A 26,981-nucleotide genomic window follows, 5' to 3' on the forward strand; every position below is an offset into this window, starting at 1 on the left:
ACTTATGCAAACCATGTTCCTCCCCTGCTTAAAAACCTTCAGGGGTTTCCTGTTCTCTGAATGAAATTCATATTGCTGTACAGAGCATACAAGGTTCAGCAAGGTCTAGCCCAGCCTGCCTTTCCCTCTACCCCGGATCCTTGCCCCTTTGCTCATGAAGCTCCAACCCGGCTTCTGAAAGGTCCTAGGACACACCAGCTCCTCCCCATCTTAGGACCTTTGAACTTGCTGGCCCTCTATCGAGGATGCTCCTGGCATGGCTACCTCCAACCCATCCTTCAGGTCTCAGCTTCAATGTCACCTCCTCAAACAGACCTTCCCTAACCACCCCAACTCACCCACCCACCCACTCACGTCTTACTCTTTGCTAACACAGTACCCTCATCTGTTTCCATGACAGCAGGGATCTTGCCTATGTCATTAACCATTATATACCCAGAACAGTACCTGGCATTAACTAAGCACATAATATCATTGAAAGAATTCATGTAATCAATATGAAGAGCTAGAGTGCCACCAAGCAGTGCCTGTGTCAAAGCCCTAGAATAGCTGTGAAATTTCTAGTGGCTTCTTGAAAGTCTTATTTCTACTCCTGTTGAGCCTGGCCCATGGGGCAATATCAACCCTCATGGCTGCAAACAGCTTTCAGGTAAACTCCAAAGATAACTGGTTCCAGCCTAACTCCCACAAGAGCCTGCAGATGATTTTTTCTTCCAGAAACTTCCAAGTCTGAGGGTTTGCCAAGCCTAGATCAGACCCTAAAGAGGGACTGGATGCCTTGGTTGAGCCAGATACAAATGCCTACACTTTGGGGCCTTCGTGCCTTTGCAGAGCACTTCTCCATCACAACCGCCATACTCATCACCTGAGAAGCTTGTCCCCTCCTGCTCACAGATACACTGCATCTCCACTGGGTCCTGGCTCCCTGCTTCTCAGCCAATGTTCAGGGGGAGAAGGAAAGAATTACCAGAAGATATGTGAGGGTACCACAACGGTGAAGGATGCCACCGTTTATTGAGCTCCATTCTGTGTGAGGCACTTGCACATAACAGCACACTGACTTCAGAACCTAATGTCTTCTCAACCACCCTAGGAAGCAGATCGGATTTTTTCTTTTTTTTATTTCACAAGTTGAGCAAACCACCTAAGGTCACACAGCTAGAGGGTGGCAGAGGCAAGATCTACACATAAGTTTAACTACCTTTAGAAGCTTTATTATTTCTGACACCATTTGGTGTCTTTATAGGCAGTTTTGGGGACAGGGTGGGAGTGGAGGGGAGGGAAATGCCACGCCTCATATCACTGTCGGGCTCCCTGCATTAACAGGAAAGGAAGAGTTAAAGGGGGGGGGGAGAAATGAATAATAGAAGGGGAAGTCCCACCTTGTTCTCCCACCTCCCTTCTCTCATACTTCTTACCAGTCCCCTGCCCTTGATCTTGAACCTTCACTAGCAGCTGCCTGACAAGTGCCCTCTCCTGGGTTACATAGGAGGGCATTTCTGCTCTGAGTCCTGCCTAATGGAAACACTTCATTCTTGCTGTACGGCTGCAATATAGTGATGGCTTTCTGGTTTTCCTAATTGGAATTCAACACATTTTTCCATAAAAGAACATTACATTGTGGTTAGAGTTTATAATACCAGTGGCTTTTTTATTAAAAAAATGTATAATAGAGATACACTAATCTGAAATCCAAAACGCTCTGAAAACCAGAAGTTTTTTCATAACTCATTTGGCAGCAAAACCTGACCTGACCTGAACTCATTTGGCCTGAATTCATTTGGAGACAAAACCCGACCTGAACTGACATGAGGCTATTTATAGTTTTTATTTATCCCACTGAGTGTGAATATTCATCAGTTTCACTGCAGAAGTATTAATGTGTTTGATTATAGGATCCTGCTCCAGACCACACTGCAGTGCGACGTAATAACGGGTATACGCACAATATTATCCTTCTCAAAATACAAAACAAAACAAAACTCAAAGTCAGCAAATCTGGCCTCAAAGGTTTTGAATACAGAATTGAAGACCTGTATTTATTCAGATTTAACCTCCTTGAACCCTGGGTTCATTGCAAGTCTGAAATTAGGTCGCAGACAACATCATTTCTTTGGGAAAATATATTCTTAATTTCAAACAAGCAACTTAAAAATGAACTTTTGGAACACCACTAATTCATGGGTTGGAAACTATATAAAAGTATACAATAAAGAAAAAATTCTTCATGATAAAAGGTTTCCATTCTGAAAAAAAAAAAAATCAGATTCTGCTTCCCATTCTCACAGAATCTTCAGGGAAGTCTTCAGCTTCCAAAAAGAACGGCTAATCTTCTTGGACCTCTCTGTGCACTGAGGAGAGCACTGGAACATTAGAACATGAACCAAGAAAAAGAGAGGGAATACTAGAAATCCTGCTAACTGCTCCCATTCTGCCATTCTGTTCATTCTTATTTCTGCCAAAATTATGTTTTTATAAGTTTAATTGCAATTCAAAGCTAACCTTTCTAGCAGAAGGAAAGCATAAAATGTCCCTTTCAACACAAGATGAATTCAAAGGAAAATTCCAATCTTCTTATAATCATTTTATGAATGTGATGAATCCTATAGCTGATTACTTTGCTGCCATTTTGTTTTGGCTGCTAGAAAAAAAATCAGAGCCAAATTTATAGCCTAGTTCTAGCACCTGTATAGAATTTTATACTATATTTTCTTTGCATTAAACCTACCCAAAGCAGCCTTGTTATTTTTCTCCTAATTTTATTTTCCTTTTGCCTAATTTCTTCATCTACTTATTTTATGTGGTGGTGGTGGTGGGTATGTATGTATGTGTAAATTTCCTCAAAATCTTTTTATAATAAGGTGGAGTCCAGATAAATAAACCAATAAGTAACTGTATGCTTAATAATGCACTGGTGTGGATCCACTTAATTCCAGCTGAAAAGACTTCAGTAATAACAGAACTCTAAATCATTTTGCTTGATTAATTGCACAGATCCTGAGCCCTAATTAAAACCTTCTATATCAGAATGCCCATGACCATCATTCATTACATGAAAATAATCATAAATCAGGGAAAGCAAAAGAAGCACCTTAGCTAAATTGCGTGTTTCAAATATATAGTCACCCGAGATGTGTGGTTGTGATTTGATCATCACCTCACCCCGAGGGCTAAGGAGGCACGAGTTTCAAGTCTCAGCATACGTGCTGCCTATCCCTCTGCCCTGTATCTCCAGACCATCAGTTATGTCTCACAGCACCACGTCTGAGCCTGAAACTGGGAGATCGCCACTTCTTGCACCAGGCCCCCTACTTGCTGGAGTTGCTGGAAGAAGGTGACAAAGTCCTAAAGCGTATTCACAAAACTCCCCAAGAGCCAACACTTTCTGTTTTACTGCTGCATCTGATGATCAGTCTTTTCTTTTCAGTAGCTCCAAAGCACTAGAATTTCCCCATGTATAATCCGTACTTCTGAACAGTTGTCTAGTTAAAACCTCTGAAAGGAAAAATTAGAATTTAAATAACGAATGGTAATCAGGATTCATAAATAGTAAATTAGGATGCATAATGTAAGCCTGCACTCCCCTGACCCCAAGCTGTAAGAACTACGCAGCTCTACAAAAAGTGAGGAGGGGGTTTACATGTGCCCTACAATTAGGAAGTTGCATATTCAAGCACATTTTAGGTATGAGTAAGTGGCAGCTAGGTCATGGGACCCGGTTTCTTAGCCAAAATTGGATTCTAGTAGAATTCTATTTGAATATATCAAAAACTCTCCAAGGCTGAAATGAGACTGCAGAGGAAAACCAATCTTTCTTAAATGCAATTATTAGTAGTATATATAGTATTGGTACTACAAACTGACTTCTATCTGATGCTATCTTAATACAATGCCCAAAACAAGAAGATTGGGAAAGGTTTTGCAACATAGAAGTTTGAATTTTTTTAAAAAACTCATTTATTGTTTCATTAAACCTCTAAAAATTCTTTGTAAGTAATATTTAACGCTACCTGACTTTTTCAGGTCTAATTTCACTTTGCAAAATTTTGAGAATTAAGATGCTTAAAATCTCTTTAAAATGTTGGATTATGACTATAACCATCCCAGGAAAGCTGTACCTAGAAGGATATGGTAAGCAGAATTCTAAAGATGTGCCCCCAAGATTCCCATCCCCATAGTCATAAATCAAGCACTAAGTCAGGTACTGCTGTGAAAAGAATTTGCTGGGTAATTAAGGTTACTAATCATTTGGCTTTATCCAGGTGGGCCCAATGGAATTGCATGAGTCCTTTAAAAGCATACGAACGAAACAGAAGGGGAAGGCAGAGATATTCAAAGCAAAAGGATTCCACACACTATTATTGACTCTGAAGATGGGGGGTGGTGGAGTATGAGTTAAGGAATGTGGAGCTGAGGAAGACCAGCTAGCAAGGAAATGGGACATCAGTCCTACAACCACATGGAACTGAATTCTCCCCCAGAACCTACAGGTAAGAGTCCAGACCTGCTGATATCTTGACATGGGGCCTTGTGAGGACATGAACAGAGAACCCAGAAGAGCCATACTGTGCCCAAAGCTCAGACCCATAGGAAGGTGAGATAATAAATGGGTTTTGTTGTAAGCTACTAACTTTGTGGTGATTTGTTATAGCAGCAATAGAAAACTAATACAGAGGTAAAGCAAAAAAGAGCCAAAAGATGCACATTTCTGAGTCTAGTAAACTTATTTATCTTTATTTAATGATTTCGGCTAAAGCACAGAACATTCCATAGAAAACTAAAAGTAAACCAAAAACGACCATAACAGAAAATTAGGATATAAGTATCAAATCAAAGGGATTTTTAAAATGAAAACTGTTGCCAATATATCATTTTATTGCTTAATCTCAAGTACTACCTTGAAATGGGAAGTTCTGCCGTTGTTTCTAAGCAGTTCAAAAGAAGATTCATAAGGCACAAAGCAAGAATTTGGAGCCCAAAATGTGGTTATCATTACTATGAAGCTAATCTCTTGTCTTATCATGATCTTCAAGTATATACCACACTCACTAAAATATATGAAAAAAAGGTGTTTAGGCTTTTATTATTTAAAGGAGAACAAGAACCAAGGAGAGAATTCAATTTAATAAAAGGAATAACATTTTAATAATTACAGCTCTCCAGCCACAGAATGGAATGCCTCAAAAAGTGGTCAGAAATGTTATAAAAGAGATTCTTACAATTCCATTTAAAAATTGGCCTAAATGACCTCTACACTCCATTCGAACTCAAATTCTGTGATTCCAACAACTTAGTAACACAGTTAGATTGGCTGCTATACGAATACTGGCATTATCGGAGTACTAGGTAAGTTACATGTGAACACATTAAACTGTAACATTAGGTACCAGGGCAATTCTCACAGCAACATGAATTACTAGCATTCTAAGTTTCTAGGCAGATACGAATATCCAAAAACGAAACTATTTTGAAGGACAGCCTTTTTTTGTTTTTGATTCTACAGAATTCCTTTTCAAAGGCGACGTTTGGATGCATCCTTCTGGTTCTGAAGTGGGAGACGAGAATGGGAAAGAGTCCCTGCCCGGAAGATAAGGGCCCCGGAACACAAGGTGTTAATATTCTGGCGCCGCACAAACACCTGACTCCACTAGCACAGTCTGCCCCTTCAAAACAAAATCTGCCGAACCTGCTCATCACACAAGGACAAGAAATTTCCCGGCAACCTGTGATTGCTAATTTACCGAGGATGGGCAGCAGGCTGTTGAAAGGAACGCCAATTTTCCCGGGATTCTCTTCACGAACACAAATCCAAGTGTTTAATGCAAGATTCACACTTCACTCAGGTTTGTGTTTGGTTTGGTTTGTTTCCTGGAGATTGGCTGAGTTTCCCTGGTTTTGGTAGAGCGAGGAAGAGCCAGTCGCTTCCTAGCTACCTTTCACTAAGGCCAAATTGGGCAAATGCAAGTAAACACGTCTTTCAAGTATACCTCTGTCACTCCGGGCGCCGCCTTTGCGTAAGATGCAAGGAACGGAGGGAAACTGCCGAGTCACCCGCAGATCACACCCAGGGCGCCCCCGGGGTGGCGGGATGACCAGGCTGCAAAGGACCGCGGAGCGCCCCAGCCAAGCTCTCTGCTTTATCTGCTATTCGCACAGCGCCACCGCACTCACCAGTTCCTAGAGAAGGGATTCTGAGAAAAAAGAAAGAGCCTGGTTCCCTAGAAACATTAAATTAACACAAGGGATCTGGAAACGAAACAGCAGATGCCTGAAAGCCTTCCCCTTGACTGTTTCCTGCCTTCTTGGAAAATCTTTGCGTTAAAATAGATTGGATTACTCTGCACAGCCAGATGCTGCTCGAGAACTTCGTTTTGGGTGAACATGAAAGCAAAGTTTGCCATCTTTTAAAACGATTTTTCTTTCCGAGGTGGTTTGAATAGCGGGTTTGGGTTGTTGATATCAGCTGGGACCTGAAGCTGAGGCTGTCTGCATTACAATAGAGACTTTCCATAACATTGACTTGCAAATCAGATAACAAAAAGCAGGGCGTGCAGAGTAGAAAGGTAGAGCTCCGAAAGAGTAGTGAGAGTTCAGAATCCAGAGATTCACATCTCTGGAAACTGCCTAGAAAGAGCACGGTCCAGCCCCCTTATTTTACAAAGGAGAAAATAATGTAAGTTTTATCTCTGAGCCTACTTACTTTGACCACAGCTTTAAGAACACAGAAAAGTAAAACTAACAGCATTTCCAAAGCGTCAAAAACGGAAGCAGAAAGGCTGATGAGTAATACCTTATCAGCTTCCTCATTCTAAAACCCCATGTACTAACCTCCATCGACCCTATCTGCAAATTAATCTTATATAATTTATACATTCAAACCAAGATTAATAACCATGCACCTTGAGAACAGTGGGCCTTAAGAACAATGTACTACAGTCTCGTGTCATCTTTACTTTCATATTTAAACATTTTTGGTAGCTGAGAATAAGATCCAAGGCTTCCTATGAGATACCACGGTTTTACAGAGGAAATAAGGTTTTGACTGTAGTAGCACCTTCCTTGATATTTTAACTTTTTCTCTTGATAACCTTTAAGGTGGGACTCCATAATCATTAGCCACTATTTTACACGCATCACGCTTTCTAGTAAATCAGACAGCAACCTGCAGCCCAAAAAGGATTCAATGCTTATCCCAAATTTGGGAGCACAAGACGGGGGAGAAGTATATTACATGATACACTGAACAAAAATAAATTTAAATATCTTTGCCTAAGCGTGAAAGCAACAAAACTCATTTTAAAGCAATACAGTCAGGCGTAATCATTTCATCTGTAATAGGGCAAGTATACAGCTCCATGAGAATAGCAGCCCTCAGTATTTGTTTTAACAACTTACAGGGGATATGCAAAAATCTATCATTCCTCCCTAATATATGAAAAACTAAAGGGCAATTTCATAGCAACTTCAGTGCTTTCTAACGTAACCGTTGAACTTACGAAAAAGCAAGGAAATTTTTTAAATGTTTATAAGAAAGCAAAGGAAAATGCTGCAAAAATTATTTGGCTGGCAGGCCACGGAGAAAGCCGGAATCTTTGCAGGACTCACCAAACTACAGAGCTGTTTTAAAACCGAAACTCAAACAGATTTGAACAGGTATTAAGTATTTTATACAACAAAATTACCAAATGTACATACTTTGATAATCACAAGTAGAATCATTTCCAACTAGTTTGAAAAAACTATAGTTATACAAAAATAACTAAACTACTCTGACAAGAATAAATAACGAGCCACACAATTATTATTAGTCAATGCTGGCCCTAAAAAAAATGACCAGAGAATTTCAAAATGATTAGGAATGATCAAGTATGACTCCTATATTTTCTAGGTAGGTACTGACGTTAAGAACGTGGTTTTCACAGAAATATAGTCCACTTATTTTTAATCACAGTAACAAACAAAAATGACTGACTACAAACAAAAATGAATTGATTCAGATAGCTTCTTTTAAAAGTTTTTCTTTTTTCTTATTAAAAGCAAAACCTGTGGTAAACCACAGCGTTAGGGAAGCTTAACAAATTTTAAAATCCCCTCCAAATTATTTTTAAAAAAAAAGAAAGAAAGAAAAAAGCAGTATTCATGCCATAGAAAAGTGTGGCTAGCTTATAATCCTCAGAATTCCTTTCATGTAGCTAATGGGTATCTCATTTCTGGGACTTCTTCACACTTAATTGAAATGTTAAAGAAAAGGAGAAATATTTAGATGTTGATAAAGTTATTCTAATTACCCTGCTTCACTAACTTCAGCTCATCCAAGTTCAATATCTAGTAAGTGCCTGGTCTGCTTCGGCAGATTTTTCTTTTTCTATTTTAAAAGTCATTACTAAACAAATGAGGTTACTACTAGTTAAAACTCTAAATCCAGATGTCATTTGCTCTGTTGTAAAAATGTGCACAGTATTAGGCAAGTATACTTTTCCTCCCATATATTTTTGTATCTTTGGCCAAACTCCCCCAGTAACGTTTTAGTTTATGGTCTGTATCCTAAAATAAAAACATTTGTATTTTTTGCCATAAAAATCAGTAAACTTCTTTTAAAGTTAGATGCTTCAAAATAAACAATACAAATATTGTATGAAAGTCCTATTATAATTAAAGAAGGTCGTTGGTAATGAGGAAGAAAATTGAAGGCATATTTGCAATAAATCAAAAGCAGAGTTGTCAACAGTAGCCTCCACAATTATTAGTAGCGTTTATTTATAAAATACTGGTCTTTGCATTAATTCAGGAGTATAAGCTGGCAGGGTTTTTTCTTAATAAATGAAAAATAGTTTTTGTACTTTTAAGGTGAGAATGACTATTTTAAAAACGAAGACAACTTCCAGGATCTTTCTCTTTCTCCATCTCAAAACTATGAGTTTTATTTTTATCTTTTTGAATTCTTGAAATTCAATGACATTGTCATAGCTCTGTGAACCAAGATAACAGAAACCACCAACTGTAGGAGCCCTGATGCTTTCGATTATATTTTCCTAGAAAGATTTATATGATATTGATATTTAATCTCAACAGCTTTTTTTTTTACAGAAATCCTCCAATGCCAATAAAAGTTAGATAATCTAAATCTCAGTACTTCAGACAAATTTAGTCCATTGGCATACCCTAAAAACAGGATAATTTAATAAGATCTAAATAACATTATATTCTATATTAAATAATACTTTCAAGACACATGTTCTGTTAAGATAAGCGAGTAACAACCTCAAATCTGTGTTGGAAATGAGCAGGGGACGCATTTTTTTAAAAGGAGAAGAGGCTACATTAACCACTGCTCAAATCTCCCCGTTTGGGTGTAGGAGAGAGAGGTGGAAAATACAGCCAGCCAGGTCCTTTATCCGGGCAGCTGCCCATCCCGGGGCACCACACTTCCATGTCCTGACCATTGTCAATCAGAATAGCTCAGTTTAAGCATCTCTACGGTCAGATACCTTTGTATTTTGCTGGGAGAAGAAAGGGAAAAACAAAAAATATATAAAGCTCTCTTTTCCCAAGCTCCCTGCATCCTTTCAAAATCACACTTTGCTAACAGAAGTTAGTATGATGAAGAAAGAAGCCACCAGGAACCTAAATGATTTCCCTTTAAGACAAGTTTTAAGGCCGAGAGGACACGTTCTTTTTTCTTTCTTTTTCCTTTTTTTCTTTTTTTAAGCCAGACTCTCTGGGTTACTTATGATTTTTATTCTGTTTGAATCTGGTCCCTGTTACCTTTTGTAATTTTCTGGAAAGAAATAAGATTTCCATTGTTTACAAGATAAAACAAGAGGTTGACACTTTACGCACAAAAAAAGAATAACCAAAGGTTACAGTGACGTCAGTTTTAGTTTTTGCTGAGGGCCGGTGGTTTTTTTTTTTTCTTTTGTGCAGTGCGGTGAAACAGGTGTGAGGCACTGACTGTGTTTTCTTAAAGGAGGAGCGGACTTTCACCTTCTGTCAGTGTTATCCTGGTTCTAAGGAGGGGGCCTGCTTTGCCAACTCTTCTGGGTAGACTTCATAACAGATTCAGCAGGCTCTATTCTCTAGGAAGGCTGAAGTTGGCAACCACATCTCATGGAAGATTCCACAAAAGGCTAAATTAGGATGAGATCGTCAACAGGCTTCAAAAAGGCAGAGTTCCAGGCCCCATCCCTGAGGCCAAAGTGGCCTCCTTCAGGTCCTCGTCCCCACAGTCTGACACTCTTGGCCTCTCCTCTCTCCTCTAGCTTCCCACCCCATTCTTCTGCCAGCCCTTCCTTTTTCCTCTAACCCTGCAAAAAGTGAGCAGCGCTGTTGTTTTGCTCCAACTGACAAAACAGCTAAGAAACAGCAGAAGAACATGACTGCCCTTTTCAAAATGGGCCACGTGATCACCCTATTTAAATCCAGCTCTTACAGTAAAAAGGAATAGAGAGGGAGGGAGCTGTTTATGAAACTCTCCTACTTGCCTTCATAATACTCTCATCTCCCCTCTCAGCCTCCTAAATACCCAAGTGAAATTATATAATAAGCTGTATTTTCTCACTCTGAAATTTTTCCTTAGTCCAAATTGCTAATGTGGCAGGTTCCAGCTGCCTAAATTCCCTAAACAACATTCCCTGTTCCATAAAAAGCATGCAACTGCAAGCACAGCAGTCCTGCTCCAGTTCTGAGAACTAGAAACTGACTAGCCAGTTCCTTGGCCTGGGGAGGCCGTGAAACAGGCAACATGGACGATTTAAAGGTACACAATATCCGAGGTTCCATTTCACTCCCAGGCAGCCAAGAGTGGCCCAGGAGAGGCCACCCTCCATTTTTTTTCTGACTCTTACACTGATTCCCTGGGAACTACCTCTGCTCCAAAAGAAAACACCCCTCCAATGGAGAAAGGGGGACACTGAATTTCTACTGCTTTTTATGAATGCATTTGTTTCATGAAGAGGGAGAAGAGTTCCACAAAACAGAGTGCCTTAGTTAAGTGACTTGAAAACTGTACATCCCAGAATAGCAAATACAGTAAAGTGCAAAGTTTGAGTCCTTTCTCTTAAATTATTTAATACAACTTCAACATTTACAGAAATAGTCATTGACCTTTCTCTGACACATACAGTATATGCCTCTACCTCTGGCAAAAATACTACCCAAACCATCCTAAGCAGACATAAGTGCTTCATTTTGATTTTTAAGATTTCAAAGAAAGAAATTCTATAACCTACCTTGGCATTGCCAGACTTCACAACAGCCTTCGTACTTGACAATCAAACAATATCTAATTACTTGGAGTTCCCTGCACCCGCCATGCTAGTACATGTCTCTGTGTCTCTCCACGCGCTTTTTCCTCTAGTTAGAACAGCCTCTCCAACCCCGTCCACACAGTGAGCTCTACTCTTCAGCAGGCGGCCTATGCCACCACTCCTCACCTGTCCCACATCTGAGTCCATCTCTGCCTCCTGTGTCACTTGTATACGTACCTGCACTGCCTCTATCAGAGAGCACCATGTCTGTTCATGCATCTGTCTCCCCTGCTGGACTCAAACTCCTCGAGGAACTAATTGTTTTTGTATCTCCAGAGCCTTGCATATTTTGCATGAAAAAAAACAGGTGCTATAAACGAGAACTAACCTGATGTGGCTGTAAAATGACTTCTAGCTTTTAAACATAATGAGCCTAGTGCAAGGCTCATATACATCCTGCTGGTTGATCCAAACTCTGTCCTGCTGTAGTCTGAAACCATTTGTTCTTGCTCTATCCTCAGAGGAAAAAGAAAAACTGGTCACACTTCTCTGTCCTCTGTATCATAATTAGATGGGGATGGGAGCTGGGGTACGGGAGAATAATCGGGCTACCTAGTCACATCCTAAAAGAAATCAGTGTGGAACTCAAGGAAATTGGTGGATCTATCTAAATTTAACACACCTTCCATCCACCCATCAAAAGTATTTGAAATGCCATTGATGGAAATAAAAGAGAGAATTTACTGTGGAGAACAAAATAAAACTATTAGAAGAAAGAATCTGAGGAAGAGCTGGGGTTAGGTGATGTTTGTAAGTAAAGATGGGAAAAACATAAATGACGGAGGTCAAAACAGAAAGGTTTGAACCTAAGGACCTTAGAAATCATTTTGGTTTCTTTTTCTAGTAACAGGCTGACCACAGACAAGAATAATAAGAACACTATTCTCCAATTCCTACACAACGTCCTGCATTGCTGTTTAAGCATCTAGCGTCATGCTTGCTCTGATAAATGTGAGTGCCACGTACTGATTCATGTCATAGCTCCAGTGGCATGATTTTCTTTGAAGTTCTCTTTATTTATTTTAACAATTTAGGTACCATAATCCTCAAAAGTTTTTCTGGGACTAGATCAAAGGGAGAGAGGCAGAAAAGGGGAGCTAAGATCTCTCGAGGACCTCTTACATGTGCCAGTCACTTTATACACCACCCTCCCAATAAGCCCACTTGGTAGGCATACTTATTCCCATTCTCAATGTGGTTTTAAACCTGTATCTATCTGGTTCTAAATCCAGTATTCTTTCTATAAATCATACTGTTCCTATTTCTAATTTCAGCATTAAGAACACAAGAAGGCAGCTTCAAAGGTAAGAAGTATATCATTCATTCATTCATTCATTCAACATTTATTCAAGAGCTACTATGAGCCAGGCACTGTACTTCCTTTCAGAATATAAAACATAAACAAGTTCTGGTGCTTGACTTCAAATTGCTCAAAGTTTAGTGGGAAAGGGACACAAAAACAAATAACTTGTTTTATTCTCTTTTCCCCCAGGCTCTGTATGGAGTTTTGTTTCTCCCCTTTGTCACTTTTTGCTGCCACTTTACTAACTTTCCAAACCTTAGTAGTTGCTTTCCCATTCCTTATTTAAACGTTAATGAAACATGAGTAACCTACACCGTTTCATAAACTGCCTTCATTGTTAGAATCAGATTCCAGAGGGATGTGAAATTGAACAAACCATAAATTTGCTCCAGGCACTCTCCATTCCATATTTTTGGAGCATCTAATATAAGGCCCAGTGCTAGCTGGGGAAACAGTAGTGGAAACAAGATAACCAGAGCTCCTGCCCTCATAGAGCTTATCTTCTAACCATTCCAAGACGGGAGGAAGGCAGCAAACAAATCCATGGATTGTGATAGGCTTGTTACGAAGAAAAACCACAGGATGCTGTGAGAAAGTATGTATGGCACAGGGACCTGACCTTTGGCTGGGGGATGAGGAAGGCCTCCCCGCAGAAGTGGCATTAAAGCTGAGATCTATGAGTTGAGTGAAACTCCATGAAGGTGGGCATGGAGGGACAGGAGGGGGAACAGAGAGAAGCATTCCAAGCAGAGGGAACAAAATATGCAAAGGCCTGAAGTTGGAAAGAACACAATGCTTCTGAGGTGAGGAAAGAAGGCAGGTTATAAGAGGGTAAGTGTCCCAAGACAAGCTGGGAAGGTGGCATAGCCAGATGCTTCAGGGCATTGTAGACGACAGTTTGGATTCAGATCTCACCCTAAGAACAAAAGGAACAGACTGAAAGGTTAAAGCTTGTCCACTGAACTCAAATTCCCTTGGCTACCTGTGACTGATATATCAAGAAGAAAACAGTATGAAAAAGTGCTCTGATAAAGGAAAACATATTTAGAATAGAAAGCATAGCGTCATAGGAGAAAGGGTGCTAAACCATGAATGAAAACTAAGGGGTTCTACTCATAGTACTATTATCCCGGGTAGGCCATTTAATCTCTAAATATCTCCACTTCCTCATCTATCAAATAAAAGTACTAAAAAGTTCAAAACTCACATATTCACTGTAAAAAGCAAATGAGATACTACATTTGACATTTCAAAATGCTTTGAGGGGCTTCCCTGGTGGCGCAGTGGTTAAGAATCTACCTGCCAATGCAGGGGACACGGGTTCGAGCCCTGGTCCGGGAAGATCCCACATGCCGCGGAGCAACTAAGCCCGTGCGCCACAACTACTGAGCCTGCGCTCTAGAGCCCGTGAGCCACAACTACTGAAGCCTGCGCGCCTAGAGCCCATGCTCTGCAGTGAGAAGCCTCTGTAATGAGAAGCCCCCGCAATGAGAAGCCCGCACACCGCAACAAAATGTAGCCCCCGTTCCTGCTTGCTGCAACTAGAGAAAGCCTGCGCACAGCAACGAAGACCCAACGCAGCCTAAAATAAATAAACAAGTAAATAAATAAATAAATATGCTTTGAATCTCTAAAATGTAAGATCCTTGAGGCAAGGATTTTATCTGTTTTTCACTGCTATAGCTAGCACTTAGAGGATGGATGGATGGATGGATGGATGGAAGGAAGGATGAATGGATGGAAAGAAGGATGGGAGGGAGGGCAGGAGGACAGGCAGACAAATGGATACAACAAGCACCATACCATGCAAATATGAAGCAAGATGGACCGTGTGTGGACAAAGCCCACCTGGGAGGACAGCCTCCACAGAAGGACTCATTAGCATAACATCACAAGTGCTTGCCAGCCAGCCGGGCCTGCCCTCAGTGCCAGTGCACCAGGCACCTCCAGCAGCTGTTCTAGAGGACTGGCCAGTTGGTCAGCCAGCACAGGATCCGAAGCCCATGACATACACGTCCTCAGTGTAGTAAGTGACAGGGGGCGACTATGAGAAATGAAACCACTGCCCTTCATGCTGCTTCTTCCTGAGAGACCAGTCCCTGACAAGGGCCCCAAGGCCAGGCACTATGTACACATCCTTCTCTATTAATACAGTCCATCACTTCAGACTCTTACTCTTTTGGTTTACCGAATGTAGTACATGATCAATTCTATATAACTTCTTTAGCTTTTCTTATATTGCATAGTCCTGGCTATGTGTACCCAGTTTCTTAAAGAATTGAAACTAAAGGTAAAAAACAAAGAGGGAAAATATAAAAAGCCCTTAAGAGGTTCTTTGATATTTATTAGCTTCCATAGCAATGACAATAGTTACCATTCACTGAATACCTACTTTGCTCCAAACACAGAGTTTGACACTTGGCCTATCATCTCTAATCCTCACAACATCTGACAAAGTAAGCATTATGGAGGACCCCGTTTCATGGAGGAGAAAATTCGGGCTCAGCACATAAGTGACTTGCCCAAGATTATGGGGTTATTAAGGGGCACAGCCAGGGTTCAAATGTGGGTTCATTAGACAGTACAACATACATTCTTTCCATTATACTACATATTATTATAAAAATATTCTAAATAAGATTGAACTATACATAATCATTAAAGCAACCTAAGCATGTACTTGTGTCAGATGCTATTAAGCTCTTTATAAAAATTATCTCACTTAATCTTCTCAACAGCCCTGTAAGGTTGGTATTTTTGAGATGAAGAAACTGAGAGAGACCTAGAGAGACTGGGTAACTTGCCAAAGGTCAAAACACTACTATGCAGGAGAGTTTGGATTTTAACACAGGTCCGCCTGACTCCAAAATGCACCCTCTTTAACTGCTACATAAGAGTTGCACTATTCAAATAGTATCGGTGTAACTTATATACCTTTGAAAGAGAATGTCAAAACAGAAAAACAGGGTCAATAAACCACTTTAAAGATAATTTAAAATAACAACTGCATTAAGACACTATCTCTAAGAGCCCATTACTAACCACTTTCTCGGTGATTGTCACCTCGTTCTGTTGCCCCAAATGGCCTTTAGAACTATCTACAACCAGCATTTTCACTACAAGTGTTTTCCTTTTTCATTCGGTAAGCAATTTAAAAATCTGTTTCTTAAACTGCCAGTTCAATCAAGTGGAACTCAAATCCCTATATCCAAATCTTCAAAAACCACCAAAATGTACACTCCTTAGTCCACAATTCTCATCACTAAACAATGCTGAGTGGCTAGAAAGATGTTGAAAAGCACTGTGCAAATTGCTCATGTGCCATATATTAGTTTTCACAGTTTCATAGTATATTCTAGGTTATATCAAGCCTTTTAAGATATTCCCAACATGGCCGCCTCCCTATCAGAAAAAATACTTTTCTAAACCTTTCCCTTGGGCAGGATTCCTCAGCTACATTTGTTAAGCCTACTTTTAAAACCTCCACTTGTTATTAAGAAGGTGTCAGCCCAATAACGAAATCTGACCTTGATCTACTGATTGGGCAAACATGAATAGGACTTCCTTATATCTATTAAAAAGTTTATTCACATCAATTTCACACCGACTGGCTTTTGTAAACCAAAGAGCTGGCAAACTATGACTTTAAACACAATCAGTGAAAAAGAAATCTGGCAATTCTTTGAAAAACATGTGGGAAATCATGTGTATGGGTAAACTCATGCCCGTGTCAACTTTCAAAGAGTAAAATGTAAGTATGGAAAGTACCTAAATACCCCCTAACAAAAGTAAAGTAAATTTACAGACCTGGATTAGATCCCCAGAACTTTGTGCTTAATCTTCAAGTTGGGATGTTCCATCAGTACGGGGAAATTATATGTATTTTTAAGTACTTTTTAAAAATCAGAGTATATGTGTAACAGCAAAAAATAAATCAATAAACATTGCAGAAACATATAAAGAAAATAAATCACTTATAATTACACCACTGTCAACACCACGTCCCAGACTTTTTTCTTGGCATACATGCATATATAAACAATTTGAGTTTCTCAAATATAGGGTTGCACCACATGGACTGTTTTGCAACCTGCTTTGTTTTGTTTTATTTTTCCATCCAATAATAAATTTGAATAGGACAATGTTCAAAATTTAATAAATATAGCTTTATATCATCAATTCTCCCCTAACTGATTTAACCAATCTTTCATTGAAGGACAAGTAAGTTTCCTTCAACCTTGTGGTTTTATAAACAATATTGAATTGAATATCCTTGTACATACGAGTACTTGTCAAATTAGTCCTTTCAGATAAATTCCTAGAAGTAGAAACACTATGTCAAAGGATGTGGCTTTTGATACATATTGCCTAACTGCCTTCCAGAAGGATCATGCCAATTGATACTCCCACCAGGCTTCTCCACATCCTGACCTTCCCTGGCAATGAGTATTCTTTTCAAATCATTGCCAATCTGATAGACAAAACAAATGGTAACTTCAGGCTGCTTTCATTTGATTTTCTTTTCATAAGTACATTGATATATGGAGGCAGTAAGTCAGTGTCTACTGAAAAGCAAGCGCTTTGGAGGCAAACAGTTCTGAATTACAAAAGCCCTGCTAAACGTGTGACCTAGGACAAGCTGCCTCGACTCACTATATCGTGTACTCCTCATTGCAAAGGGTAAATAATTACACCTGTCTCAGTATTTTCTTAAGCATTATGTGTAAAGCCCTTAGCCCAGTCCCTGGTGCACAATAAACACTCAGTAAATGGTAGCGGCTGGTTGTAGCTGCTGCAGTAGCTACAGAAGCTGTAGTAGTCCTAGTTGTTGTCTGAGTACTGGTAGAATATTGGCAGCCATTTGTATTTCTTCTCTTGCAAACTGCCTTTTCATATAATTGGTCCTTTTCTGTGCTGGAGAATTCATCTTTTGTTTATTAATCTGTAAGAGCTTGTTATAAATTATGGGTAATAACTCTTTGGCTGCTATTATATATGATGCCAACATTTTTCCCGTGTTGGTATTCATTTTTAACTTTATTATGGAGTTCTTTGTTGCACAGAAGTTAATTTTTACATAGTTTAATCTCTCTTTTCTTTTTCTTCTTTATTTTTTAATTCTTTAGTTTCTACCATTGGTGTAATGCTTACGAAGATCTCCACTATCACAAGATTATAAATAAAGACTGGGTATATAGTTTATTCTATCACTTTTATAGATTCTTTAATTTTTTAACAGTAAAATCTCTATAAATCATTGGGAATTCCCTGGCAGTCCAGTGGTTAGGACTCTGCACTTTCACTGCTGAGGACCTGGGTTCAATCCCTGGTTGGGGAACTAAGATCCCACAAGCTGTGTGGCATAGCCAAAAAAATTAATTTTGCTATAAAGCAGGGATTTAACTTTATTTCTTTTTCTCTTAAATGACTAGTATGTAATCCCAACACCCTTCAGAAGTCCTTTCATCTCTGATTTGAAATGTGCCAACTTTATGTTAAAAAGCTGATAATTCCTTCCCTGAGATTCTGAAATCATAAAGCTCTTGAAAACAAAGAACTTTCTGTTTGTGTTTTCTAAAGTTTGGTGCCAAAATTATGTGGTAGCAAAGCCTTACCTGAGGTAATGTTGATGCTATTTCTGGCCTTTATTTATTCCATTTAGTGTCACTATTAATCAGTTTTGCTGTGGAAACAAACACAAATTTGACTATGAGATGTTGTTAAAAACCCTAAATTCTGAAACATGTTTGGCCCCAAATGTTTCAAATAAGGGATTGTAGATTTGTACCAGGTTTCCATATGTATACTCAAGTCTGTTTTTAGACTAATTCTAAATTCTCTTTTATTCTGTTAACATGATAAATTACATGGCTTTCAAACGGTAAACTGACCTTGAGCTTCTGAGATAAACTTCATTTGGTAATAATGCATTATCTTTTTTCATTTTGCTAGATTCAACTTATTATTTTGTTAAGGATTTTTACATCTATGTTAATGAAGTCCATATTTTTTCCTTATAATGTCTTCATCAAGTTTTGGAATCCAGGTTATACTGCCTTCTATCTTATATGCTATTTTGTTTTTATTTACTATATTTTACAATGTCTTAATATGTGATGAGATGAACTCTCCCCTGTTTTTCATTCTTCATTAGTCTCAAACAATATTATTCTGGACTTATCAAGTTCCACAGAATAATCATCCCATTGCAAGTTCTATTGGAATAGCATTAAATTTTAGACTAATGTGGACAAAAATGATATTGATACATTTACTATAATTACTCTTCTCACCAATATACATGATATGTTTATTTATTCAAGTGTTCTTTTATATGCCTCAGCTAAGTTTGGAAGTCTTTTTCTCATAAATTGTGCCCAATTCTTACTAAGTTTATTTCTATGTATTTTATAATCACCTTTATTTTTCAGCTCTACTCATATCTATGCTACTGTATTTCATTAGTCTGAGTACCAACTGAGGATAATCAATATAATTTCTGATAAAATTCTGTCCTTGGACAGGATGGAGTACCATGCAGAATAAAGGGGCTGAATGTTACTATTTCATTTATTTAACAAACATTTAGTGAACACATAATATGACCTAAGCACTGAGAATTAAAACAGTGATAAGATATACTATCCCTATCTTCAAGGGTTCACAGTCTAGGGAGATAAAAAAGGAAACAGACAAGCATAACACAGCATCGTAAGTTCTGTGTTAGAGGCAAGCCCATGAGAACAACACAAAGTCCTCCTCCAGGAATACAGAGTATTGTCAGGAAAAGCTTCATAAAGAGCTGACGCCAACCCCTAAGGTGGGTCCCAGTTTCTCCCCTGAACATGCCTGGCAAGGAGGAGGCACATCTAGAAGCTGCATTCAGTCCTTCAGACCTAATGCCTGCCATCAATACAGAGCTGGGTGTGCCCTGTCTTCCACATCAGGACACGTCAGCAAACCCTGTCCACGTGCTGGCTTCTCCCACTGGCTCAGCCCTCCTGGCAGCCCATCGCTGAGTTGGGGGCTGGGCACAGTGGGTAAAGGAACCACACTTCCCATACCTCCCCTCCTCAGTAACCTCAGGAGATGGCCATCAGTGTCAGGTTGAGTCATTCAGCATTAGTTACTAACAGGCCTGGCTCTAGACTCCTCACTGCTATCACTCACTTCTACACAGGGACATTATATGTTCTGGGAGAAAACGGTTCCGTTTCATGCCTAAAATGGTGCCAAAGCAAATGAAAGCAAAACTGCTGCGTGTCTCCTGGAGAGGGATGGGTTCTGGTACCCAAAGAAGCAGACCTAGGAAAGCTTGGGGATCCACTGCTTGGAGGACTATCTACCTGTCCTCCTGGATTCAGTATGAGCTGTGGAATCATCCCACAACTACAGAGCCCTCTGCAGAGTGACCACAGGAAGGTATGTGTGGACAAAGGGGGCAAGAATACACAGTCACTTGGGTTATCCTGAAGAGACCCCAGGGATCTGTCCAGTTATTCAAAAGCACATCTGGAAAGAATTCACCTGCCTTGAATCCTGCTTGCTCAACAGCAAAGTGAGTGAAAGTGCCACAAAATGCTCAATCATAGTGATCTTTATAGATGCTGAGGCTGAAAGTTTTCCCACCTGAGCATCTTAAATGAGACAAATTGCATAATAGGATAATAAGAGTTGTTGCTGAAAGATGCAATCACAAAATAAAAGGATCTTTCAAGATCTGAGTATGGTTGGTAATTATCCAGGAATGGAATATAAAGAAGAGCAATTCCAAGGTTCCTGCTTCTTCGCGTTATCATGCAACTGAGATGGCCAAATGCCAAAGATGACTCTTCCAGTTACAATAGACCTTCCTCTGTCTTCAGCAACAATTCTGTTCCTTTCTGTTAACTACTCTGCTGTAGGTCACTCACTGTCTTATCAGTCTAATCTCAAATGCCACAATTCACTTGTTCTTTCCTGCTATGAAAATTAAACTTCTACCTGGTAAGATGCACAGCAGAAAAGAATGGGGAAAAATAATAACTTGTAGTTCTTTATTGTCATGGCATGTATTTGTTTATCTGAATAAGATTTTTGCCTGATAAGAGAGGTATCCCTCCAAAAAAGAGTACTAGTAAAGCTTGGTTCACTAATACAAAAAGTAAGACCTGAGAAAAGTCAAATATGTAGTTAAATGTAAAAATACATTGCTCCAAATAAATAATACATGGTCTCAAATGAATAAACCCAAAAAGTTGAGAGAGTCATCGAATAGCTAAACTATTTACTTGTTGCCAGTTCAAGAACATTAACCGCAAAAACAATCAGAGCTGCAGATTTTGCAAACATTCAGACTAACTCAGTAGGAGAGTCACAGGTCTTGGAGTCAGCCTTGGGTTTAAATAACAACACCATGATGTATTAGCTTTCAAACCCTGGAAAAGTTCATCTCTCTGAGCTTCCTCCCCTGCAAAATGCGGGAAATACCTTCCTCATAGAGAGAGGTTTTTAAGGATTAAGAGAGAGTTATATATAATGTATAGACAGAGGAAGCATTCCACAACTAGCTAGTTTCCTATCAAATTCTCTGCCCTCTAAATGGTCAAAGTAAATGTCCCCAGCTTCTCAACCCACAATGGACCCTATTTCATATATCAAATTCTTTCCATTATTACACACCAACCTCATTTTGCCTTACAATACTCCACAGGTCAATTCTCCTCTTCAGCAAAACTTGATTTTCTTATATATTTCCAACCTCTCATTTTCTTGCTCTCACAAATACCAACGCACCACTGCCACCACCATCATTTCCCAAAGTAGTTCACAAGGGATTTTGCTAGGAGCAATGGGGCAGGAAAGGAGGCAGGCGGTGGGGGGGACTTGAGTCTTTAAAGGAGGTAGTGGAATCTGGTTCAATTTTTATTTTTTTAATCCATCAATAATATTTTTTTCCTTCCAAGCAGAACGGTTTGAGAATATGCAACTGCATATCCAAGGAGTATGTATAGCTGCTGGTGACAATCAGATACTCAGCTGAACACTGCCAGTAATCATGGTGGCTTAAAATTGTTTTATTCTTACACATATATTATTCCACTCGTACTCATAATGGGCCACTGGTTTAAAAAGAGAAGCACAGGGAACACTGATAGGGAAATTCAACAAATTAATGGGGAGACAAACGTAAAAACTATAAGGCTGTTCCTTACTGTACACGTTACATTCACCTACTCAAAATTCTTTCGTAGAAAGACAAAATGTCTAAACCTACATTAAAAAGATCCAAGATAGTGGCAATTATATCCAACATGCCCTATCATTTGGGGGGAATATGCTGTCCTTGCTAACGAAGTTAGTGAGGTAGAAGGGGCAAAGTAAGAACTCTTAGTCCTATCCTACAAGTTCAAAGGCATGAACGTCTCTGGTCCTCAGTTTTCTCATCTCTAAAAAGGAGATGGTGAATAAAACTCGACCCAGGCAAAAATCATCAGTGGCCACTGGATGATGGTCCTTCCCTCTTGACCCCAAAGCACCTGAATCAGATTTGGGAGCGGCGTGGCCATATGACTCTTTTAGCCATTGAAACAAAGAGGGAAGTGTGCTGGCAATTTCTGAAAAGACTATTGCTTTTCCAGATAAAACGGACAGACGCATCAGGAGCTACTCCTTCCCCTACCTTCCAGCCTTACAGATGCACTGTTGGTAGTTGCAGCCATCTTGCTACCAGAAGGAAAACAAAAGCCAAGAGAAGAACAGAGACACTTGTCCTGACGCCTTTGAGCCAACGAACCGATGCCAGAAGCAGCTGACCTCCAGACTTCCTGTTACATGATTGAAATAAGTTTCTACTTATTTTGCCATTGTCAGTTTGGTGGATTTTGTTTGTTTGCTTGACTTGTTGGCAAGCACATTCCTAACCAATGCACACTGCTCACCAGATGCACCAGGCTTAGAGAACCAAACGGTTGTCTGTAACCAAGAACGCAAAGCTCCTCAAAGCTCCTAAAAAACATTCATATGAAAGTTTAAAGGAAAAGGAAACAAAGAGTGAAGTAAATTTTGTTTTCTTCTCCTGTCCACAGAACCCATCTATTTTATATTTCTGTAAAAACCAGCCCTCTGCCTGATTTTATTTCAGGATCAGAATCTCAGGATTGGAAGGGGAATTCATTTTAACCACCTGAGCTCTCTCCAAATAACCTATTAAGCAGCTATCTAGCCTCTGCTTGAGTTATGCATAATGATGAGGGATTCACTACCTCTAGAAAGAGCCCATAACCATATCTGGACAACTGTTTTAGAAAGGTGTTTCTTATATTACCCTGACATTTCTACCATTTGTCTTCCTTCCACCTTCTGAGAAATACACAACAGAGAGAATCTCTTTTATGAATGAGAGCCATCCAAATGGTGGAAGGTAGCTGTCATATCACCCCACCTGCACAGTGATGTTCACCAATTCCTTCACCTCTCCTCCTGGGAGAGGCAACAGGTTTACTGCAGCACCATCCAACAATGCAAGCCACACACACAATTTTAAATTTTCTAGTGACCTAAGCAGCCACATTTTTAAAAAGAAAAATGAGGTGCAATTACTCTTAATATTTTTTTTTTTTTTTTGCGGTACACGGGCCTCTCACCGCTGTGGCCTCTCCTGTTGTGGAGCACAGGCTTCGGATGTGCAGGCTCAGCGGCCATGGCTCACGGGCCCAGCCACTCCGCGGCATGTGGGATCTTCCCGGACCGGGGCACGAACCCGTGTCCCCTGCATCGGCAGGCGGACTCTCAACCACTGTGCCACCAGGGAAGCCCCAATAATATTTTTTAGGTAGCCCAATTGACAAAAATATGATCACTTCAACAGATACTCAAAATAAAGTAAATAATTATGAAATATTTTACCCTTTTTTTTGGTACTAAGTCTTTGAAATCTAGAATGCACTTTCCACTGCAGGACATATCCGTTTGAAGCAGCCACAGTTTCACTGTTCAAAAGCCACACATGGGAGGCTGCCGTACAGGACAACACAGGTCTAATGGAAGAACGTGTTGTTTTCTGTACATGGACAACATGCACTGTTCGGTTACTCAGATAAACTGGCAAAACATCACAATGCCGAGTTTCTTAATCTAGAGTACTGCACAGATCTCTTTTAAAGGAGTGGGGAGCGGAATTAAATCTCATGGACCTCTGAGACTATGTCCTTTAACTTCCAGGGGTCAATGTTCCCCAACTGAGAAAATGTCTTCAAAAGTGGTTTTTTTTTTCCAGCTAATCCTCAAAATAAAAACATGCAAAAAGACTCTATGGTGTATGGAATTTGAGGAGCTCTAAGATCCCAGTTTGAAAACACCCTTGGAACAGAATCAGGGGGTCTTTATTCTCATTTTGATTCTGCCACCAAACTAAGTGGCGACCTGAAAAGAACACAATTTATTTTTCTAGGTCTCTTTCTCTAAGGGTGCCCCACTTTCCCACGAAGCAGCACTGTTCTAAGCATTCACAAACCATCCTTTCAATAATCCATTCTAGAACTCTACCCACAAACAGCATGAGGCTCCCTCTCAGTCTATGGGGGGGGGGTTCCGTTTGTTTTGTTTGTTTTTGTTTTTTAATTTTTCTTGGAGTATGGTCGCTTTACAATGTTGTATTAGCCTCCACTGCACAACAAAATGCATAGCCATGCACATACAGATACTCCCTCCCTTCTGGGCTTCCCTCCCATTTAGGTTACCACAGTGCATTAGGTAGGGTTCCCTGTGCTATACAGTATGTTCCCATCAGTTGTCTATTTTATACATAGTATCAGTAATGTATATGTGTCAATCCCAGTCTCCCAATTCCTCCCAACCCTCAGTCTATGGTTTTTGAAACCATATTCCTCACTATTGAAACTCAGGATTGCATCTACCTTCATTCATAATTGTGATATTTCTCCACTCTTCAAAATTCCATAAAGATAAAACAATAATTAATTATCCCCAAGTTTCTTCAGTGTCCTGGAATACAATTCTTCTGGATCAAAAATCTTACACTCATTTTGAGCAACTAAGAAGTCTCTTACATTTTACAGGTACGTATTGAAGATCTACTGTATATGCCAGCAGAATGGGAATACAAATGGGACATGAACAAGACAGGCAAAACCAGTCCCTGCTTGCAAAGAGCTGACAATCTAGTGCTGGGTGAAAGATAATAAACAAGCAAATAAGTGAGCAGGTAGTAAAGAGTGACATAGTAATACAGCTCACACTTGAGAGCATATCATGTGCCAGGCAGCCTTCTAAATATTAACTAATTGAATCCCCCTAACAGCTTTATGAAGTATGTTCTGTTATTATCAACCCCACTTTTATACACGTGAAAATTGAGAAACGGGTTCAGTTCTAGAAAGAACAGAACAGAGAAATTGTGAGGGAGAATGCCTGGTGCACTACTATAGTCTGGGAGTCATGACAGGTCTCTCTGAGGTCATCTAGAGCCAGCCGCACAGGGATCTAGAGGAACAGTGTTCCAGAGAGAGGGAACAACAGCAAGTGTAAAGGACCTAAGATGGGATGAACCTGGCAGGATAAACCTGGGGGGCTCCAGGAACAGAAAAAAACAAAATGTGGCTAAACCATAAAGAGGGGGGAAGAGTCATAGGAGGGGAAGCTGAGGTGGGAACAGGAGCCAATTTATGATGAGTCTGTATTTTATTACAAGTACAATGGAAACCCACTGGGGGGTTTTAAGCAGGAGAATGACATGATTTGATTTACATTTTTTAAAGATCTCTGGTTGCTATGTGGGAAGAACAGAATCACAGAAACCAGTTAGGGCAGAGAAGATGGAGGCCAAACAGCAGCTGAGTAATTCAAGTTTCCCTCTGCCATCTGTTCACATTATAATATCAGCCGAGAGCAAACTGGCTTGTTTCCTTTTGCTTTGTGGCCTGTGCTTACCTGTCCTGCTGCTGGAGTCACCTGCTCTAAGTTACACTGAGAACCAGAGAAGAGTTCGGGACCACCCTTCAGATCTCTTGGCTTGTGATTCCAACTTCCACACAAATGAAGGGAACATGTACAACACAATATAAATGGCAAGGAGAGCAAAAAACAAGGTCAACACAGTCAATGATCATCTTCAGCTGCTACTGAATTATGCCCAAAATGTTCACAGCACTTCTCTCTAGAAACCATTCAAAAATCAAAGCCAAAGGGTTCAAATAATACTCAAAGGCCTGAGACGCTACTAAAAATGTTCTAATTCTCATTGAAAAGATAATATTAATGAATATCTAAGCATGCTGATGTATATAGTCTGTAAACACTGCCATTAATAATTCCTCCCATCCCTGAATGTGCATGATCCCCACTCCATCGAGAGGTGACATTTACTTCCCCTCCCTCTGAATTTGTGACTCATTTTGAGCAACAAAATGTGGTGAAAGTGATGCTGTGCCAGGTCCAGATCTAGGCCTCAAGAGAAGTGACAACCTCCATTTTGACACGCTTGGAATCCAGCCACCGTGCTCTAAGGAGGCTGGTCTAGATACCAGAGGAAATGAGGCCTTATTGAGGAGAGCAAAGTTGTTCCTGTTTACAGCTAAAACAAGACATGTGAGTAAAGGTGCCTTGCACATTCAAGTCCCAGCCAAGCTCCAAAACCAAAAGCATATGCTATATTGATGACAGTAGCCAATACCACATGGAGCAAAACAACCACCCAGCTGAGCCTGGCCAACCCACAAAATTGTGAGAAATAATAAACTGTTACTGTTTTAAGCCACTACATTTTAGGATGGTATGTTATGCAGCAAGAGATAACCGAAATAAAATGTGTAAGTTGTTGATTTTACAGACCCTTTGCAAATCATGAATGCAATATGAGGAAGCTAAACAGATCCAATAGACCAGGAAAATCCATGCATGAAGATACTTTATTATTGCTTTGTTTCCTTGGGAATTTAGCATTGCCTCTTCTGATTTCTAGGCATACACATTTGTTTTACATTAGAAGCTGAAGTACACTCATTTCTCATATTTAATTAAATTTAACACATTTTTATTAAGAATCTCTTATGTACTGTATAGGTAAATAAAAGATGAATTAGACCCAGGCTCTGCCCTCTAAGAGTTTGAATTCAAATGAAAGAAATACATGTACACAAATACATCCAGTTGAAGCAGAATGTCCTTATGTTATAATCAAGTCATGTAAATATTAAGTACAATGGAGGAAATGGATCACTCACGTGGAATTTCAACATCACAACAAAACATGGGATATTTCAGATAGAAATATGAACAGGAGTAAAGACAAAGAAGTGGTATAGTACAGAGTATTTTTCAGGAATGGCAAGTTCTCCTACAACTGAGGCCATGTATGACCCAGCCACTCTAGT

The 26,981-nt window shown here is 39.7% G+C and overlaps 1 protein-coding gene and 1 long non-coding RNA gene across 5 annotated transcripts in view; one reads left to right on the forward strand and one right to left on the reverse strand.

Annotated features, from left to right (window-relative positions):
* CRADD (CASP2 and RIPK1 domain containing adaptor with death domain) overlaps positions 1–26,981 on the reverse strand; it is a 204,276-nt gene that overhangs the window by 135,813 nt on the left and 41,482 nt on the right. The window contains exon 3 of one of the 4 annotated variants that reach the window (XM_060306416.1): positions 18,225–18,292. The exons of the other annotated variants lie outside the window; for them this stretch is intronic. Within the exon in view, the coding sequence (XP_060162399.1) occupies positions 18,255–18,292 (38 nt within the window). The 3' untranslated portion in view covers positions 18,225–18,254. The remainder of the gene's footprint in view (positions 1–18,224; positions 18,293–26,981) is intronic. 4 annotated transcript variants of the gene reach the window in all.
* Positions 5,565–22,515, forward strand: LOC138842841 (uncharacterized). Its single transcript, XR_011377770.1, has 3 exons — positions 5,565–5,843; positions 12,581–12,610; positions 22,230–22,515. It is a non-coding gene; the product is annotated as an uncharacterized lncRNA (long non-coding RNA).

The sequence above is a fragment of the Globicephala melas genome, chromosome 10 (genome assembly GCF_963455315.2).
Source record: "Globicephala melas chromosome 10, mGloMel1.2, whole genome shotgun sequence".
NCBI lineage: Eukaryota > Metazoa > Chordata > Mammalia > Artiodactyla > Delphinidae > Globicephala > Globicephala melas.